The sequence below is a fragment of the Meriones unguiculatus genome, chromosome 1 (assembly GCF_030254825.1).
Source record: "Meriones unguiculatus strain TT.TT164.6M chromosome 1, Bangor_MerUng_6.1, whole genome shotgun sequence".
NCBI classification, from domain to species: domain Eukaryota; kingdom Metazoa; phylum Chordata; class Mammalia; order Rodentia; family Muridae; genus Meriones; species Meriones unguiculatus.
Window position 1 is genome coordinate 143,459,585 of NC_083349.1, and position 21,075 is coordinate 143,480,659.

The 21,075-nt window shown below is 47.6% G+C and overlaps 1 protein-coding gene and 1 pseudogene across 3 annotated transcripts; one reads left to right on the forward strand and one right to left on the reverse strand.

The window, feature by feature from the left end:
- Positions 1 to 291: 291 nt before the first annotated feature.
- Positions 292 to 7,546, reverse strand: LOC132653182 (small ribosomal subunit protein uS5-like; annotated as a pseudogene).
- On the forward strand, positions 6,067 to 21,004 carry Pglyrp4 (peptidoglycan recognition protein 4). Of its 3 annotated transcripts, XM_021664570.2 has the most exons (9): positions 6,067 to 6,676; positions 7,564 to 7,652; positions 8,462 to 8,569; positions 9,176 to 9,374; positions 10,668 to 10,786; positions 13,356 to 13,508; positions 15,013 to 15,211; positions 18,703 to 18,821; positions 19,887 to 21,004. In XM_021664570.2, the coding sequence occupies exons 2-9, from the start codon at positions 7,604 to 7,606 to the stop codon at positions 20,063 to 20,065; spliced, it is 1,125 nt and encodes a 374-aa protein (XP_021520245.1). In that variant the 5' UTR covers positions 6,067 to 6,676; positions 7,564 to 7,603; the 3' UTR covers positions 20,066 to 21,004. The 3 variants fall into 3 exon arrangements, with proteins under 3 accessions (XP_021520245.1, XP_021520250.1, XP_021520248.1); XM_021664575.2 differs by lacking the exon at positions 18,703 to 18,821; XM_021664573.2 differs by lacking the exon at positions 8,462 to 8,569.
- Positions 21,005 to 21,075: the final 71 nt, after the last annotated feature.

Sequence of the window (21,075 nt, forward strand, 5' to 3'; positions counted from 1 at the left end):
AGTGCTTATGCTGCCATCTTATGGCCTATCTGCGTTCTTTTGGACTGTAATTTTCTTTTAATTTCTTTTTCTTTTTCCTTTTTTTTTTCCTCAGCCTCAATTCACTTTATTTTTCTTGTATAAAAACCCTTATGTTATAGCTACAGCTGGAGCCTGGGTCATCTGAACAGAGATTCTGGTGTGGGTTTTCACAAGGTGGTCAGTGAATTCCTGATGAGGAGACTTGGCGAACAAATTCTCTTTCTGAAGGTCAGGGGTCAGTAGGTCTTGGAGATGGCATCAAAGGTGGCCTTAGCAGTTTCCCCTGGTGGCAGTGCAGCCCCTGGCTGATGTGTAACAGTTATCAATACTGGCCATCAATACCAGCAGTGGCTTCCTGGGGGCAGGCAGGAGCAGAGACAATGCCAGTGCCTCTGGAGGCAGGGATGAAACACACCAAAACTGAGCCACAGAGGCCTATCACTTTGCACAGAACGGGGTGAGGCTTGCCAATCTTGTTCCCCCAGTACTCTTCCCACACAGGGACAATGGAAACTTGGCCAGGATGATGACCTTTCGGACAGCAGTGGCTATCTCCTTGAAGCACTTAACACCAAGACTAACACGAGCACTGTAGTACCCAAGAGCAACAAAAGCCCTGAACCTGGTCTGCTGGCCAGCCAGAGTCTGTTTCTTCACTGGTAGGATCTTTAGAACCTCATCCTTTAGGGATGAGCCCAGGAAAAAGTCAAGCATCTCAGATTCCTTGATGGGCAGAGAGACTAGGGAGATCTCCAGGGAGATCCTTCATGTCCTTGACCAGGCGGCCCAGTTACTGACAGCGGTCTACTCCTTGTCTTCAGATATACCGCCACAACCCCCTGTGTCCTCAAGCATGACCTAGGGCCTCAAGACCTTTGCTAAATCCACTGTACAAGCTGTGTGGTCTCCTATTGTGGCCATTTGGTGTTTTTCTGGAAAAGAAGCAAAGCCCTGTGGGCCCTGTGATGTAGCTGGGCAGCACAGTAGAGTTGTCTCCGGGTGGCAGGGACCGCCACTAGTCTGTAGTAAGGTGTCATGGTTGTAGGGGGTCATGAACTGTACATGCTTCAAACAAGCTACAGAGCTTGGGAGACTGGACCCTGAACCTTGCCTGAGCAATGCAGTGTGGGAGAGCTAGCCCCGTCACCAAGCCTTCTGTGAGGAGACCTGAGCATGGGGGAAACGCCTTACACACCCACCCAGTCACTACTTGAAGCTCTCAGGTGAGCCAGCCCAGCGGCTGTGAGAGCAGAAGAGCTGGCCTGGCAACTCGCTGCTGTGACCTTGGGTGAACTAGCCAGGGCAGCGCTGGAGACCTTGCCCTGGTGGCGTGGGCGCAGAAAGATGGTGGGCTGACTGACTCAGCTTCCACCCAGGCCCAGATTCAGGGCTTTGAATTGGTCCATCCCCAAATCTACTTCATCTATGAACTGCCGGAGCATGATAAAAGGCCAGTCCTCCAGATCCAAAGCTGCAGGACCTCCATGACTCAGGCAACAACAGAGTATCTGAGAGGAGTCCCAGTGAAGACCCAGTATTGATGGAGTAGCAGAAGCCAGAGGTCTCGAACCAAACCAACAATTCATTGCAGTGAACATTTGCAAGTTGAGATGTGTGGACAAAAGGGGGCGCCGTGGGACACGCTGTTCCACACGCTGCCGCACACCTCAGCTTGTTTCCATGCTTTGGTTTTGACTCTTGTTTTTTATCTTCTCTTGAAGGGAAGGTTGCAAGGGCAGAGGGCGGATATGAAGGGACAGGAGCTGAGTGGGATTGGAGTGCGTGATGTGAAAATCACAAAGAATCAATCAATTAAAGAAAATAGAAGTGAGCTCTTTTTTTAAAATTTGAGGTAGGAGATGTTGTTTGAGGAGAATTCTTTTTACAGTTTGGTGTTTTATCTGACACTCATCTGTGCATGTGTTTCCATTGAGCTCACCCCTTATTTCCTCCCTTAGTTATTCTCCTGCCCCCTACTTTCCCTCCCAAATTAATTTCTCTTTTAGTGTGCTTTTATTTTTGTTTTTCTGTTTTTATTTATTTCTTTTTTGAGACAGGGTTTCTCTGTGTAGCCCTGGCTGTCCTGGAACTTGCTTTGTAGACCAGGTTGGCCTCCAACTCAGAGACCCACCTGCTTCTGCCTTCTGAGTGCTGGGATTAAAGTAGTGTGACACCACTGCCTGGCTCTCTTTTAGTTTTTAAAATACTCAATTGTGGACTCATATTAAGCACTTTTTGTTAATTAGTGTGTTTGTGTGTGTGTGTGTGTGTGTGTGTGTGTCGCAGAATGCGGAAGGCATGTGGAGGTCAAAGAACAACTTTGGGCATCAGTCCTCACCTTCTGACTCGCTGAGGTAGTGTGGTATCTTTTGTGTTCTCTGTGGCTGTGCTTCATCCCCCTGGCTAGCTGAACAGTGAGATATAGCTGTCTCCTATCTCATTGTTGGCGTTCTTCTGTTACGGATGTGCGGCATACATATCTAGCCATTTCCTAGGTCCCTGCTCTCAGATTTTAAAATGTTTTGCTCTTAGGATTCTTTTGTACTTGTGATAATTATCTCAGTCCTGCTGTGTGTTTTCACAAGACTCTCAGTAAATTCCTGATAAACAGATTTGGTGAACACAGTCTCTTTCCAGAGGTCGGAGGTTAGGAAGCTGTAGGTCTTAGAGATGGCAACAAAGGTGGCCTTGCAAGGTTGCCCAGGGTGGCATGGCAGTGCAGTTCCTGAATGATGTGAAGCAGTCATCAATACTGGTCACCACCAGCAGCTTTTGAGCACAGGATATTTGAGACTATAGTATCCCAAAGGGCTTTTATGGGGTATTATTTCTATATACTTATTTTATTAGAAATTAAAAAAGCAAATTGTTTATCAGCTTATTTAAAGTATCATTAAAAACCCATTAATACTAACCTATTAAAATAACTACTTATTTTACAAAGCTATTGCAAAATTCCTTTAAAACAATGTTTGCAAACTTCTTAACTGTACTTCTCAGAGGGAGAAAGCTGTGACTTCATTTCTATTTCTACATTCAATATATTGCTATATTCTGTCTGAGTTGAAGATGGGAATAAAATCCATCTTCTCAGATGAGTATTTGGAAAGTAGAGGAACACACTATTAATTTTAAATATAGTTATAAATATTATTCTTTTATACTACACCCAAACAACTAAGTAGTGACTTTTTGGAATCTGAAACCATATGAATGAATTCTTTGCCCATAGTTTCAGTAGAATCAAGGACCCCATCTTAAAACTTGAATGAGTTTTTTTATTCAGTTGTGATTTTGCAACATCTTATATTAACCGTTTGGAAAATATTGGTTTACCATTTCATTATACAATCTATGACATGTTTCTATGTGTGTGTTTACAGATGTGTGCATGTAAGACATTTGAAACGCCACCACTGATGGTATTAATAAGTGTACCTATTGGGAAAATGTCAGATCATGGCTGCAAGCATGGCTGTTACCGTGTCACTTACCCCAAATGCTAGGTTTTCCTTGGAAGATTTAATGTTATTATCCCAATAGATTCCGTAAGCTGTTTTCCTTAAAGGAAAAGCTCACATTGTTCCTTTTCAAAAAAATGTATGTCATGGCATCATGTATGAGGGTCTATGTAATTTGCCTGTTTTCTATTCTCTTGAGAAGAAAACAGTTCAGTGAAGAATGTGATTGGTTCAGCTCATAAATTGACCATACAAGGGCCTTTTCTTTCAAGAACCAGAATTGAAGGTTACTACAACAAGTAACTGTCTCAAGAACATTCTTAGCATAAAGAGACTTTGGAGGGAATTCGGGCATACCCCTGACCAGCAGCTGCCTCCTTCCTGCTGTACCAAACCTGGAACCACCCACTTGACATGCTTTCATATCTTCAGGGACAGTATTAGCTGAGGGAGGTGAGGGACTTGGAATCACTGGTTTGTGAGGCAGGGCTTCCTGCTGAGTGTGGCTCAGGTTTGACCCCTGAATGGATTTGGAGGTTCCCTACGTTCTTCTGGGATGACCTGTGAGGGAGAACTACCTTAGGCCATGTTACCTGAAGCATGCTTGGTGTCTGCCTGCTTACCTTTCTTTCCTGAACTTCTCTTCACACTTTTAAAAGGCTTACTCTGCTGTGCTAGGGCTGGACAGAAGCAGACTGTCTCTTCATGAGATTTTCCACACAATGTATCATGACTTCCCTGAAGAAGGGGGGGTCTCCCCGGTCCCACCAGTACTTGTATAGGCCTCTGGGAAGAGGCTAGGCCGAGGTAGAGTCTCTTAGGAACACTGGAAAGATCCTATGGTGATGGGGGAGGGCAGGTTTGTGGGAGCCCCCTCGGGTAGAGATGGCAGAGATGAGGATTAGGGGAGTCGATGAAAGCTCAGTCATTCAGGAGACAGGAAGCCCCACCTAGCAAGATTTTCGCTCTAAATTTGTAAATCCATAGTCAATCCTGGCCACCTTCTTCCTCCCTCCTGATATACTCATAGAGGAGTTTTTTTTTTATTTTGGTTTTTTTTGTTTGTTTGGTTTTTGTTTTTTTGAGGGCGTCTTCACCGTGTTAGGCCTTAGGTATTTGTGGGTATCTGGATGGGCCAGAGCATTTCCTGACTCTTTTAGGCAGCCATTGCTTTGTCTCTTCTTGGGCTTTCTCCCCCTTGGTTTTCTGCTAAAGGAACCCCTTTAGCTCCACTCTGGGTGCTCCTGAAAGCCTGCTACCAGGCTTTACTTCTGTAAGGCTTATATTGCTGGTCAGGACACACATGCCTGGACACTGTAAAGCCAAGTGTTCCGGGAGTCACATCACCACCATGCTGGAATTCTTAAGCTCCACTGCCTTAGTCTCAGGCTCGGGAACATTATCCCCTGTGCCTGGCTGAGCTCAGTGGATCTGCTCCATCCTGGGCCTAGATGCACGCCTAGGGAAAACAGTGAGAGAACCTGCTGCATACTTGTTACCAGGAAAATTGGGGTCCTCTTTTGTGATTTGTTTAAGTCTCATTAAAATCACAATTTTAGAATGGATTCAACAGAGAGTCCAAGAACAATTTTATTAGAGTTTGAAAGAAGAGTCCCAGGGCAGATAAGCTGTAAATCTTGGCAGCTGTCAGGAGGAAGAAGAGCAAGTGGAGAGAGAGAAAAAGCCATGCGGCTTGAGCTAAGCCACCGCGGAGCCCAGCCATACAGAGGACAAGCGGCTCCACGGCAGAGAGGAGAGCATTAAAGAAAGAGGGGAAGAGACCACAGTACCACAAAGCATACTTAGGATTTGGCCACCTTCTTAATAAAAGAGACAACGAAGAAGAGAAAGGGAATGTCATGCCTTTCTGAGTCCTGAAGGCAAAAGCAACAGAACCTGATGGCAGCTTGTAAGGGACCGCGCTAGGCATGGATACTCCAGGAAAGAGCAGAATGCTACCTCACTAGAAGAACACTCGTTTCTCCTGTCTCTTTATCAGTTTACAGTGAGCCAAGAGTTAACCCGAATGGATTACTCCCCCACCCCCCTTTTTTTTTTTTAACAGACAGAGCTGACATTTTATTTTCACATCTCACAATGTAGGTGAAAACTGTGCTTTTTTTAAAATACCACTTTCCCCCTCCAATGCTATTCTGTTAGGAAGGGGGAGCTCTCTTGTCACGCAGCTAGAAAACAGGCAGGCTCAGCACGGTGATCTCCTGGAGAAACAGAATAAGAAATAAAAAACTGGTAAAGAGACCTTCTGCTCTTCTCTGTCTGGCCTAGACATGCCAGGCCGAGTGGGCACCATCACGGGGTGAGCAGAGGCCCCCGGCATTGTGGGCATGTGACCTCCCATGGGCGGCCTCAGTCCAGGAGCAGGCCCCACAGGCATCAACCTGGGAGGGGGAGGGCCCAGCATTGCCATCATGGGAGGGCCTCCCGTGTGGGGTGCAGGAAGAGGAGGACATCACTAGGCCCCGAGAAGTGGGTGGAGTCTGCTTCCTCTCACGGTCATAGTGTGATGATGCAGAAGGTGGGTACAGCAGGAGGGTGGCTGACGCAGGCAGAGGCTACAGGCTCAGGCACACAGGAACATGGCTCTCCCTGTCTTTCCTTCCATTCTGCCTCTGTTGGCAACCTTGGTAGAAAGGCTTTGGAGTAATAACTGGTAAATGACCTTAATCTATGGCCTTCAGGTTGGAGGAATAGATTGCTGTTGGCAAGAAGTTCACCAATGTCAGAATCACAGCCACCAGGCCTTTGGGACCCATGGCGGCAGGGTGAGCAGAAGAAGGAGGTCAGGGAGGATGTGGCAATTGGGTCCTTTCCCAGGGAGGAGAAACCCAGGCTTATTCACAGGGTGTGTCGCTGTGCTCTCAATCTGCCTCGTCTCACCTGAGTTCCTTTCAGTGCTCTGAACTGAGCTGAGTCACAGTCTTAGAGCTCTGTCCTTCATCTTTTTTGGGAGCCCTCACTTCCTCTTTTGAGAAAGCTGGAACCTGAGTGCTCCACTCCAAGAGAGAGAGAGAGAGAGAGAGAGTGCTCTCTAGAGCCAGGGAGAGCAGGAAGAGACATATGCCAGAGGAGGTACGAGGCCTGGAAACCAAGGCTGAAGTCGGGAAATGCCAGAAAATGAGTGGTGAGCCGGCTGCACTCTGACTTGCTGGCCCGGACTACAACAGGGTTTCCAGGTGACTCCATTTTGTTTGTTTCGTGTGAGGACATAATGGTGTGTCTGTAGTCTCTGTGTCCACGATCCTTCTCCTTGCCCCTCCCCTTTCTTCTCCCCCTCTCTTCTCTCTGTGGCATGTGCACGTGTGTATGCATATGGAAGCCAGAGGTCCACGTCGGTGTCTTTTTATTTCCTGAGACGGGGTCTCTCAGTATCTGAGCATGGGTTTGGCAAAGCCGGCTGAACAGTGAATTCCAGGGACCTGCCTGTCCCCACCTCCTAGTGTTGGAATTACTTGCATAGCCACACTCACACTCAACTTTTTTTTTTTTTTCTTGCATGGCTGTTGGAGATTTAGGATTCCATTGTTCTTGAATGGCAAACACTTCAGCAACTGAGCCAGTCCCCAGTTTCAGCTGTTTCTGTTTGTGATCTTTACGAAACATCTCCAGAAGGGACTATACTACCAAACCAACCTTACAGCCAGGTTTCCTCCGCACCAGCAGATCTAGAACTAGATCTGCTGTCTCCCAACTCCTACACCCTGCTTACCTCACCTTGTCTTATTCCTAGGGAAGGGATGTCCTTCCTTGTGAGCATGGATTTTTCAGTTGGACCATTCTTAGATTTAGTTTCTGTATGTACAGAATTTGGGTGAGGATGGTTTAAGACTTACTGTTCAAGTATCTACATGAACACACACATACACACAGAGTCGGAATCAGTTAAATGGAGTTGCTAGTATCTGTACCAGGATGGTGTGCACCAGCTGTGTACAGGGAGTCCAGAGGAGCTTTGCCAGGTGCTGGCCCTCAGGGGGCCCAGAGCAAGGCAGTAGGTAGACAGGGTTCCACACAGTCAGGCGCCGTGTCGTGGACAGGTGGCCCATGGTAATGTCTCTCCTAGGGCTGCTTATACTCTGTGGGAATCCTGGGACCAGCTGAGGATGCTGCCCTGGCTTCTTGTCTTCTCTACCTTGGTTCTTCCGGCATGGGGTAAGTTTTCTCTCTTTTCCCCAGCACGTAAGAAGAGTTTTATGGCATCTATAGATCTGAGGCCGACACTTTGCCTTACCACAAGTAATAGTTTTCAATAAGTGGTTAAGTTCTCTAAATCTTAAGTTCTCCATCTGAAGACTGAGAAGAAGCTGCTCCCCTCTTAAATTTGAGGGTTAGGTGAAGTAACGCACACAGCTGACTTAGCACCTGGCAGTGAGAACCGTGGATGGAAGCAATGATTGTATCTGTATCAATATCATGCCGTCAGAATATAAACTAACTAGATTTGTGCTTGTCAACAAATGATGCTCCTTTGGAGCAATAATGTAGCCAGTGCCTGGACACCCTCACAGTCCTTCAGGTAGGAATATGGGCTTGACCAGTGCCTGAGCACTGAGCAGGAACTGGCCTGATTCATGAAAGGCAATTCTAACTATTCCTTCTTATTGCACTGGATACACAAAAATGTATACAGAGGACAACATTGTGGTTTTCAGGTGCTGGAACATATCTCCAGGTTGTTTGTGCCAATTGTATGTTTACATATAGTTCATAATTGTTCAATATGTCTAACTCCCTGTAGCCATGAACTATCACCCTGGAGGATTACCCAAAGGCAGTACTAGAGAAAGCGGTGGTTTCCTGGTCAACCCACAGGGGCTTCTTGGAGGAGGCTTGGGGACTTAGGGCGGCAGAAGGGTAATGGAGGGGGCGGCTGTTTCCGGCTAGAGCTCTGCTAGCTCCTTATTATCAAAGGGCTCTGGAACTCTTTGAGGACAGATGAAAACAGGAACATTCTTTTGCAGGTGTTTCCTCCCGGGAAAACCCGCAAACCAAACAGGTGTTGGAAGGGCTGCAGCGGCTGCTGGGCAGCCTCTCCCAGCTGGCCGAGAAGGGCAGCATGGGCCGTGATGGTGAGGAGGGTTAGGGGCTGCTGGGCTTACAGTGTGGCTGGAAGTGTATCGAGGTCTGCGCAGCCTGCTGGGACAGGGTGAAGAGCAGAGCGGTAGAGGGACTCTGGCCAGCGGCTTCAGTGCATTTGTGAATGCTTTGGGGGTTTAGGGGTGATAGCAAAAGGGGAGAAACTACTTTTGCAGGGTAGAGAATCGGTCCCGAGTCCAGCAGGTCAGAGAGTGAAGGGCAGAAGAAGAGCCTAGGTGGAGGAGATGCGACCCCTTAAGAGAGGGGGAGCCACAGAGGAAGTTGCCAGCGAGGGCACAGTGAGGCCAGGAGGGCTGGGCGGGGGGGACAAGTGGACGGCATGGGCGTACTTCCCAATGGGGGTGCATTTATGGTGTGGCTTTCTGAGACGGAAAGCAAAATATCCCGACCTCCTGGCCTGTTCAGCTGCGATGGGGGTGACAGCCTGCAAGGTGCACGTGACGTGACAGTGGGTGGGGAGGGATGGCCACCTGCTCATACCTCTCCTGGGGCATTTTTACCAGCAGGGGGCAGACCAGACGCGCGTCTCCGTAAGCAAATGCAGGTGCGGTAGCTGACGTGTCACCTTCTCCACGCAGATGTCTTCGTCGTGGTCTCCCGTGAGGAATGGGGGGCGGAAGCAGCTGGCTGCAGCTCTAAGCTGAGGAGACCCGTGGATGTCCTTGTCATACACCATGTCCCTGGGCTAGAGTGCCGCAACCAGACCGTCTGTGGTCAGAAGCTTCGGGAACTGCAGGCCTATCATATCCGCAACGGCTGGTGTGATGTGGCCTACAAGTAAGTGGCTGGGCCTGGACCTCCAGGCACGTGGTCAAAGCTGCTCTCTTAAGGTTCTTAGAGTCTTTTTCACCCATCTTCCTTGTTTGTTGGCTGTGTTTCTGTATGTTTTTACAACGAATACAGTAGTGAAAAAGATCTTCATGAAATTCTGACATCATTCTCTGTGAAGCTCCTGCCTCTGAGATGCAAACCCAAGACCTAACTGCTCCTTTAAATGCCTCTGGAAAACCTTGGTTTGCCTGACACATCATAGTTTGCAGAATTCTTCCTTATACCTTAGTGCCTTAATTACCCACCAGTCTGAGGAGGACAAAGCAGGAATCGCCATTTTCCCAAGGTGCAGTCATCGATCTCAAACTAGCTCAACCAGTCAGAGGCATTCTCACCAAGCCTCGGGTATGGGCTCTTGTCTCGCTGGGGTAAGCACCCCACCTGTGACCCTGACAGCCAGTCTTGGAGGATCCTACCTGACTTTGCCAGCTGTCAGCAGTCTGGGGCTTGGAATGGCTTCTGAAAATGCCCACAGTATCTCTGGCTCCCACACCAGGCTCTCTTGAAGTCCTCTACGGTTTAGGGGGGGTTAATGGCCCCTTGGAGACAGAGATCAGTGGGTAACTTCGTCAGCCCAACCCTTCTGTAGGACGGTTCTAAAGTGTACATACACAGTTCTTCAGAAGGACACGGTGGGTGAGTGGCACTCAGGGGGCAGTGCCAGGTGTCTGCTCTCAAGCTGCTTCGGGGATTCTGCTGCTGACTTTCTCTCTTTCTCTAGTCTTTCTCTCGTTGCTCCATCTTTCTGGTTTCTGGAATCACTCCTCAAACTCATTGCCTGCTGCTGTGTCCGTGTCTCACTGGTGCGTTTACGTAAGAAGTTCCCTACTGGGGAGAAAACACATGTGTAGCCAGTGTGGAGGTCATTTGGGTAGTATGCCTTCTGTGGGAGGTAGCAGAGCCATCTTTAAGATGTATGAAATCCATGGAGACTAATATTGTGTGACTAGGTCAACTGTAGTCTCTGCATGACCAAGGTCCCCTCTTCCTTCTCAGTACTTAGGATGATTTATACATAATTTGGGTATAGGGAGGGAGTTAAAGGCTGTGTGTGTGTAGTCATTTTCAATGTTAAGAATGAGGATGCATGACTTGGTCTTTCTATTGTCTCAGAGAAATCCATGCAGACACTTTTTTGTAAACCTGCCCTGAGCTCTGCTCCCTTCTGAGCCTGGGTAGGTGGTTTCCTCTCTCAGGAATGTGTGTCAGTGCCAGTAACTTGTGTTTCCTTGCCCACAGTTTCCTGGTTGGGGATGATGGCAGAGTATATGAAGGTGTTGGCTGGAATGTCCAAGGCTCACACGGCCAGGGCTACAACAACATCTCCTTAGGCGTTGCCTTCTTCGGCACCCAGGAAGGTAATGGCGCCTCAGCCGAGAGTGCTCTGCTGCTTAGCCCTGATGTTCTGCTGCCCTTTCAGGCATCTCTGGAAAGCCAGTTTCTCCTGACATTTTCTGCTGCCTCAGTTTCCCAAACACACAACGTAATGCGCTTCCTTCTGCTCTGGCTTCCTTCTCTAACTCTGCCACACTTCTCCCTCGGATTCCCAGGCTTCTCTAGGTGAGTCCCTCCTGCTCATTGCTTCTATCCGTGGGGTTCCTTGGCTCTGCTCTTATTCAGGTCAATCTGTGCTCTGTGTGTGAGATCTTTGTGGTAGTGGCTTTCATACCTTTCCTTCAGGTCCGTGGCTGTAGGCCAGTGTCCCCTCTGTCTATCTCTCACTCCTAGATTTTTCTATCTATTTTTTTAAACCACCTTGATGCCGCTGTATTAGATATTTTTCTTGTTGCTGTGGCCAAATACCAGCTGAAACCACATTAAGGAAGGAAGAGTTTGTAGCTCACAGTTTGAGGGGATAACCCATCACAATGGGGGAGTCATCATGTCCGGGCACGAAGTGCATCTGCAGTTAGAAACAGGAGGATGTTGTTGGTGCTCACCTCATTCTCTCCTGTGTTCAGTCCCGTGTGCCGTCTCATGGAAGGGTGCTGTTTGAACTTAGGTCATAAAACGTTGTGCCCAGTTTGCGAACCCCAAAAGACCAGGAATAAGTAGACTTCTCTGTAAATACATGAGGTTTTTTAATTATACATTATTACAAGCTGCAGCTTGGGCTCACACCCCCACCGCCAAAGCTGTGAGAGCTGAGAGCCTCGTGCTCAGGTTAGTTGGGTGATTTAAAGATTCCAGACCCTCCCAGCATGCCCAAAGCAGGGGTGATTCCTGCCTGGCAAGCATCTATTGGTTGAAAGGCAAAAGGGATGTTGCATTTGGAATTGATTGGCTTGGAAGGTCCTCAAACCATTAATGATCTGGTGTCCCTTCCTAGGGGGATGGGCCAGTTTCCTAGCAACTGTATCTCTAGTGGGCAGGAAGAGAATACAGGGCATTACTGGAAATGTCTTCACCCAGCTAGCCTTCATTCAGGCTTTAAACTTTAAAATAACAGCCAATGATTTTTTTAATCTTTTGGTCTCTCACTACCTCAATGCGCCCATTCAGGAAATACGTCCATAACCTTGTCTCCCAGATCTGCTCAAGCTGACAGTTAATTTTATTAATTTTTCATGTAATACATTTTGATGTAATATATTTTCCCTCCCCCAGCTCCTCCCACATACCTCCCCTTCCCACCTACCCAACTTCACGTTCTCTCTCAAAATGAAAGAAAGAAATACAAGCAAAACAAAATGAAACAAAAGCTCAAAACAGGGGGCACCCATGGAATTTGTGTCATGTTGGGCACCTCCTGGAACACACAGCCTCTAATGGCAGCCTTCCATTTTCTTGCAAGTCTCTTGATTCCATACTCCTGACCCCCACATCCAAACATACAGTCCTGAGACTGTGCCAGTGAGTTTGTGAGCCGATTTCTGTTAACACATTTTGTATAGTTAGTTTCTCGTTTTCTATGCAGAACATTTTGGGATAGTCCAGGGAGATTCCATCATTCCTATTACTACCGCATGCATTTCAGAGAAGCAAACAACCCAAGGGAAAGAGTCAGAACATGAGCCTGCATTTTCCATTTCCAGCGAGGGTGGTTCCAGCAGCGTCCTGGGTCCAGAATGCCTGCTTGATTTTTTTTTAATTTTTTATTAATTACACTTTATTCATTCTGCATCCCCCCATAAGCCCCTCCCTCCTCCCCTCCTGATCCCACCCTCTCTCCCCTTTCTGCATGCAGGCCCCTCCCCAAGTCCACTGATAGGGGAGGTTCTCCTCTCCTTTCTGATCTTAGTCTATCAGTTCTCATCAAAAGTGGCTGCATTGTCCTCTACTGTGGCCTGGTAAGGCTGCTCCCCCCTCAGGGGGAGGTGATCAAAGAGCAGGCCAGTCAGATTATGTCAGAGGCAGTCCCTCTTCCCATTACTATGTAACCCACTCAGACACTGAACTGCCATGGGCTACATCTGTGCAGGGGTTCTAGGTTATTTCCATGCATGGTACTTGGTTGGAGTATGAGTCTCTGGGAAGTTCCCTGTGTTCAAATTTTCTTGTTCTGTTGCTCTTCTTGTGAGCTTTATTTGTTGGTTTGGGATCAGAAGAACATACTGTTTAGATCTCAAGTTCTTCCTTACCAAGGGAGTTGCTGACAGTGCCCAATTCAGAGCTCTGTGCTGAGAAAAACGATGGGAAACACTGATGTGAGTGGGTAGGGCTCGCTGGGCCCGGCTCCCCACAGCTATCCCATGGATGGAGGCTGTGGAGATGTGGAGTCTTGCACATCTTTGAGGAGGGCTTCAGCCTGAGCCACTCAGAGCCCTGCTATACCAGATCCTTGACCCTCGCCTCTCTGACTCGAGGGATGAGCCGTCCCACGGTTTCCTGCAGCAGCTGTGAGGGTTTGTCAGGGTACCTCAGCTTCTTCCCACTGGTCTCCAACACTAGGCCAGACTGGGATTCCTAGAAATCACTGTCTTCCAGGACGCAGTCCCAGCCCTGTAGCTCTGTCAGCCATGAAGGGCCTGATTTCCCATGCTGTGAAGAAGGGCTACTTGTCATCCAAGTACATCCAGCCACTTCTTGTGAAAACTGAAGACTGCCTGGCTCCTGCACAGATGGGGGGACAGAAGACAGGTGAGACCCTCTTCCTTCCTAGTCCTTCCAGTCCTACTTACTAGGATGCCGCCAGGCGTGACCCTTCAGGCTTCCCTCACATCCTTCCCAGTAGCCACACTGTCACCCAGCTTTCCGAAGTGCTGGTGTTGGCAGGCCTTGACAGGAAACCTGCAAGCCACCTCTTTCCCATTAGCTTCAGTGACAGCACCCCGTCAGGATGAGTGGTGTTGTGTGAACAATCTTTCTGCAATCACACCACTCCTTCAGCAAAAACTGGATCTAAGGAGCAAAGAACAAGAGACTGTGAGATACAGAGCTTCAGAGCAGAGGGGAGAGAAAGACAAGGAACATATAACCAGGTGAAATACTCACTATGTTACATGGTGAAAATTGTTAGGGAAGAAAATAGGCACAGAAAAGGATAGGCTACATTAACGCACTGTTTTTATTCACACACTTACATGTAGCTACACATTTATAAACACAGAAAGTAACAAATTTGACATTGTCACACTGACATTAAAGGAGGAATTAAAAACATTCAGACAACAAGTTAGATGTTGTTTTGGGTTAAGAAACAATGACGCAAAAACCAATGAGTTTTTAGATGTATTTGTTTTATTGTGTATGAGTGCTTTTGCACACACACACACACACACACACACACACACATACACACACTCATGTATGTGTGTGTATCATTTGTAATACTGCTGCCCATGGAAGCCAGGAGAGGGCATCAGATCCTCAGGAACTGGAATTACAGATGATTGTGAACAATGACGTGAATTTGGAAATCAAACCCAGGTCCTCTGCAAGAGCAACAAGTGCTCTTAGCCACTGAGCCAACTCTACATCCCCAAACCAATCTTCCTCCCACCTTCCTCCTCCTCCTTTTGTGAACCACAGTCTTATTGGGATAATTACCGAGGTATGGGTGAGGAGTTACTTATGAGGCAGCCTCATCACCAAAGGTTCCCCAAGCCTGAGTGACCAAATATGGAGCTCATTGTACAATTTGTGGGGAGTTTGACAAGTTGGAAGGTGTCTCCTCAAGGTGCCTCAGCCAGTCTCAGAGTCTCAGCTGTCCTCACTGCTCATATATGTGTGGGGACAGAAGGGGCCTAGGGAACCTGATCAGTGCCAGGGACTTCTTGAAACTTTTGAGATAAAACCAGCATGAACTATTGATCTTTGCTCAGTCTCAATGAGGTTTGAAGAAACTTGTCCTTATCATCATGAGCCCTGGATCAGTTTGACCACTTCCTGGAGACTGCTGCCATCTGTCCATATAGAGGGATGCTTAATACAAGCAGAATCTTATGGGTTTTTAGAAGTAAAGATTCTGTGTTTGCTGCTTGGATCAGTATACTCCAGAATATCACAGTCAGGCTTGGGAAGAGGCTTGAAGGGAGTTGGGAAATCTCAATATCCAGAAGCTTTCGTGTCAGGTGGTTGGCCTGAAGTGCTAACATGAATCCTCATGTTTGTCTCTTGTTTTTGTTGTTTTACTCTATAACAGCTTGCCCCCACATTGTTCCACAGTCTGCGTGGGGGGCAAGAGAGTCCCACTGCCCCAAGATGGCTCTCCCTGCGAAGTATGCCATCATCCTTCACACTGCTGGGAGAACGTGCAGTCAGCCCGCTGAGTGCCGCCTGCTGGTCCGAGACCTCCAGTCCTTCTTCATGGACAGACGAAACACGTGTGACATTGGATACAAGTAAGTGATCCCAAGGACAGGGTCTTTTCTCCTTGGAGGGGGGAATCTGAATCTCCCAACAGGAGGGGTGAGGGAGATGTTGACTGATTACTCAACATATGAGAAACTTATCGGTACTTCTTACCAAATCCAGTATGTTCTTGTTTAAGAGACAGATAAGGGGCAGTCACAGCCCCAAGCATGTCCTCAGAATATGTACCTATTAAAGGTGATTTATAGACATAGATACCAAAGCTCCTGAAAATATATTAGAGGACAGCACAGTGTGCAAGACTGTGGGACCTGTAGAGAAGATTAACTCAGGTCCACTGCCTCTCACTACACTGGCTCAAGAGATGCTCTCTGCTTGGATTGCTCCTGCTGGTGTTATTGTGGTGGTCCTTTGCATCCAAGACTCTGGACATCCTGAGGGAGTCTTTCCTACAACAAGAGACTGGATAACATCCATTAACTTCACAGTACCAAGGTCTGTGATTCCCTAATAAAGAATGTGTTATCTAGTGGGAAGACTCTTTTCTTCCTCCCACAATTCTTTCCTCATCCTTTCCCTGTATCTTTCGGTCTGTCTTCCCCCCCCTTCCCTTTTCTCCTCCTACACTGTTCTCTCCCTTTCCCCTCTGTTTTTCCTTCTCTCCTTTCCTTTATTTTCATTTAATGAAGAATGAATATCAGAATTCTATGACTGAATTTTGTTGGTCAAGAATACTTATGTTAAAAGATAGTAACTTAAGACTGACTCACATAGAAACAAAATGTTCCACAAAACAGTCAGAAACACTGGAGCGTGTATCCAGAGCTCGCAGGCAAGACACAGAAACACCTCAGCTCATTTCCCATCACGAACAATCCATCTGAGCTTGAAGCATAAATACAAGCCACCACTAACTCCTATGGTGTGTTTATATGTGTTAATAGAAAGAGCCACTACCCAGGGCCATGCATGGCTTAGCTTCTGGAGCTGTATTTTATTCCTGACTGTTCCTGCAGACCCCCGTGTGCAATGTGCCCTCTCTGCTGCATTTGTTCCTTGGTGTATTCTTCTAAGATGACTGATTCTCTTTTCTGACTCCACTCTACTGAAGCTCCTTAAAGATGGGAGGAAATATTGCCTCTAAGCATCATCAGGACCTCCCAAATGACTGTTAGGTCCTGCCATTTGGGATAATCTGATGTTGTTCTCCCCAACTGCATTGGAGATGTGACTAGCAAATATGAATTTGGAAAAATTTTTCAACTGAGGATAAAGATTTCCCTTTATTACTCAGGCTCCACTTAGTCTCTTCTAGGCTTCCGATTTGTATTGGGTGTCCTATCATCATTCATAGGAGGCTCTGAACTCAGGAGACACTCGCTTCTGACAGCACTAGGCTGTGCCCTGGGGATGTTTCCTGTGGGAGCACAGGTGACCCCTCCCCTCCTGCCACTCAATGAGGAAGAAAAAGACTTTACACAGTTAGCCTCAACAGGTGAATTAAGTGCTCCTATGAAGGAGGAGTAAGAAGGCAGGGAGAGGAGTGAAGGACTCTGTCCTCAGAGGAGTAACTCCTTAGCTAAGACCCAAGGAGGGACTGGGGACAAATTAGAAAGGGAGCAGCAAAAGACTTGGATTCCAGGATAAGAATCTTTGAGGAGCTGAGAGACTGTGATCACATAAATGCCACCACTGGGTGTGATGAGAGGTGAGGCTGGGAGGCAAAGAGCCATGTCCTGAAGAATGAGGCATCTTTGACTGGAAAGTCTGGGTTCCATGCAAAGGACTAAGAGCTGGATTTTACGTGATTTGTATTTGAGAACAGTGTCTTGGATGATGCTTTGGAAGCAGATTAGCGAGTGCAAGCCAGAAGGCAGACAGGCTTTGAAATCTTGTGGCAGTCTAGGCAAGGCGAGTGCTGACAGGGATAAGAGGGTACAGATGTCACGGGAAGAAGTGGGAGCGTTTAAGAGTTCGTGGAAGTGAGTGTCAAATGACTGCAGTGCAGGACTTTGTCGGGGAGGTCTGGGAGATACCAGCTACAAGCCTTGGCTGGCAAGCCGATGGAGCAAGTGGGCTGAGGCCTGGGTTTGGAGCCAGCGGGTGGCCATTTTCTCTACAATGCTGCCCCAGAGAAGAGGAGGCATGGGGAAGGGGTTGCTCCAATTGTGAGGTGTGCACTTTAATGGCTGGTGAATGGAAGTGGATAGGCTAGTTCCGAGAAAGTGTGTAGAGAAGGAGGAGGCATAGGGGAGCACCCCAAGAAGCACATACTTCAGGCTGATCTGCCAGACACAGATCTTCCAGACAAGAGGCTGAGTGCTCTATCACACAGTGGACATCAAGAGAAAAGGATGTCTGAAGAAGGAAGGGGGTTTGACAGGTTCAGTTTCATGGGAAATGATGGTTAGATATTTGGGAATCAGGGGGTCAGTTTGTCTGCCTTTCCTGGGACTCAGAAGCCCAAGAACCACAGAGCGGAGGAGAGAAGGTATCCCAATGGAAAGGCAACCTGGGACACTAGAGCCCAGGAACCACATAGCTCTGACAAGGGACAGTGTCCCAGTGGAAGGGCATTCTGAGGAACGGGAGCCCAGGACCACAGGGCTCTGGGAGGACCACAGGGCTCTGACTTCTCAGCAGATGTGTTGCAGCTCCCAGGGGAGGACATCCCCAGCTGAGTGGAGGAGTGCCAGAGCCTCAGCCCCCTCCACTTCTTCCCTTCTCTTCCTTGCCTCTTAGCTTCTTCCATGAGAGAGTCACACCAGGTAGCTAATCTCATAAAAGAGATTTATTGGAGGGATGAGTCCAGGGCAGCTGGTCCTGCTCCTGGGAGAGGAAAGCAAGGAACAGAGCAGACACAGCCTATGTAGGATTTCCTAGGGGGTGGAGCTTTCTAGGGCAGAGATTTCCAGGGTGAAGATTGGTGGGATTTCAAGTCCTGATCCTAGGGGAGCTTCAGGATTGGTAGATTTTCCTATTCAGAGATTGTGGGATCTTGTTCAGTCATTTCACCTAACATTAACATAATCTGGAAGTGGATCTATGGAGGGGCTGGAGATGAGCTTTGTGACAGTTACAGAGGCTGGAAATGTTATGACATTTAGAGAGGTCTGGGGAAGGGGCCTGGCTGCTGGAGCTCCTCAGGCAGGAATCTGGCCACTTTCCTGGCTTGGGGGTTTACAAAGTATAACCAGTTTACAAAGGGAGTCCACAGCACAGAGACCTTTCCTTTCTGCTTGAGTCAGCACGAGTAGCCAACATTGTTGCTAAGTCATTTATAGTCTAACAACAGCTGCTGTGACAAATCTAGTCCTGCAGAGATCAGCGAATTCTGTAAGTCTGGTCCCTCTAAAGCCCCATTCCTCCAAATATTTTCACCAGCACAACACTCACAAAAACTCTGTATTATTTGTTCAGAAAGTTGCTTAGTTGAGTAAGGAAATAAATGAACTGATGAAGGAAGGTATCAGTCCCAGAGTGCCTGTCTTTCATGCTAATGTCTGCTGTGCTTCTCCAGCTTCCTCGTGGGCCAGGATGGTGGTGTTTATGAAGGGGTGGGCTGGAACAGTCAAGGTGCCTGCACTGATGGGTATGATGACATTGCTTTGAGCATCGCCTTCATGGGCATCTTCACAGGTAAGTGGAAGATTCGGGTAGTTGTAATCCTTGTGTGATGTTTGAGGAGACTGATTTGGACAGGAAAGACATCAGGCTCAGGCATCATTTTAAGTATCATATGCTGAAGCTTTGTATTTCTATTTATCTAAGATGAGTGTGGTTGGAGGTGACCCTCGGATTCCAGAAAGAATAGGTACTCTAAAGTCTCTTGTCCTCTGTCTCTCTCTCCCACTCCCTCCCCATCTCCCTTTCTCTCTCTCACTCTCTCTAACTCTCTCTCCTTCTCTTCTCTCATTCCCCTTTCTCTGCCACAATGAATGGGTGAAGCAAAGGAAAATGTCTTTGTGAGTAATTTCAGTTCTTCTTTGTAACCTATCTTAGTTTGGTTCTCATGGTAACAGTTCTAGATCACTCAGCCTTGTGCACCGAAGCAGGAATTTAGGGGTTTGCCTTGGCTGCACTGGAAGTACTCATTTACTCAGAGCTTCTGACTAGAGCAAGGGTGTTGGGTGTTGTTGTTTTTAATATCTGGAAAGGTGAGGTACTGCCACCGCTCCTTGCTCTGGCTGCTTTGAAGATGAGCTTTAGATGGGGCTAAAGGCAGATGAGAAGAGACTGAACATTGACTCTGTGGGGAAAGGCCTTGCTGCTCCTGACATTCTGGATGAGATAATCCATTGTCACAGATCTGTTCTTTGCAGTTTGGTCGGCACAATCATCAATCATTTCCTTCTCCCACCTTGACAATAAAAGTGTCCTTTCTTCTCCCACTTTTATCAACTAAGAATATCTTTAAGCTTTGCCAAATGTTCCTTAGGGCACTAAAGCAGTCCTAACAGAGAACTATCAGAACAAATTTCTACAGTAGGAAACTGTATAATTCCAGGACCAGAAATTTAGAGTCAGAAAGACTTTGAAATTAAGACATGTAAAATCTTGATCTGGCATTCTGTCTGTCTATAGAATGGCTGCCAACAGTCAAATATGCTATTTAGTGGTAGGTTAGGTGGGTTTGGGGACATGTTCTGACCTGTTCTTGGCACCCTGAGATCTTACAACCAATGATCTGGCTTTGCTTTGAAGGTTCCCCACCCAATACAGCTGCTTTGGAGGCAGCCCAGGACTTGATCCAGTGTGCCGTGGTCAAGGGGTACCTAACCCCCAACTACTTGCTAATGGGTCACAGTGATGTGTCCAACACTCTGTCCCCTGGGCAGGCATTGTACAACATCATCAGGACGTGGCCTCACTTCAAGCACTGAGGGAGACCCCAACCCTCTCTGAGGACGCTCTTCCTCCTGCTGGGCATCTGTCCTCCCCTCACCTTGGACTGGCATCTCTGTCTTCTCATTGCAAAGCTTTGCCTTGATTATTTCCTGCATTGGGACGACCGTGTCCTCTCTTGGTGACATCCACCACTCACAGTCCCTTGAGTCTGAGTTGAGCCTCTTCTCTCCTGGGCATGTGTCTGCTCAGCCAGGTGAGGTAATGGACTGGTTCTTGTCACACCTCTTTCCCTAGTTGTCTGCCCCTCTGCCTGGTACACAGGCACCTATGGTCTGTCTGGCAGCTTCCAGTGGTCATCCACAGCCCAGGCGGGTGCCCTTCCCTCTTCTGCCCACACATCCACTTGTGCATATGTGAATGCTTCGTTGCAGACAAGCAGGTTCTCTTCTGGCTTGTTTTTCCAGAGCAGCATCTGAGATTTCTTCACCACTGGGTGAAGTAGCCTGGGTCAGCTCTGGATCTGTGTCTAAGTGTTAGTAGATACTATGGGTGTTTGTTGGAGAAATCGATGAACCCCTCTGTGGAAGCCCTGCTGTCCAGTGTCCCATCTTGCCGTTATTCTCAGCACTTGGTTGGAGGCTCGGAGCTGGCTGTGTTGACTTGTCCAGAACAGCTACTGTGTCTCTAAAGTCCCCATGCCATTGTTTTCATAGGGCACCCTGAGTGCCAGGACCACATGCTCCTTCAAGGTCAAGGCAGACCTGTGTCAACACTTGCTGCCCAGTACCAAGGCCTGCCTGGACCTGGATGGGTCCTTAATGGCTGACCCTGGTGCTCTGAAACCCTGCCTTCCTTTCCCTCATTTGTTGTAAGCACATGAAGCCTTGTTTTTCTCTATGTTGTTCTGCAAAATGGAAGGAAGACTAAGGGGAAAACAAGAGAAATGAATAAAAGGAACATAATGTAGGGGTTGTATTGTTACAGTTTGATTAAATAACATTTTGTCTTGTTTTATATACATTTGTTGCTCTTATTTTAATAAAAA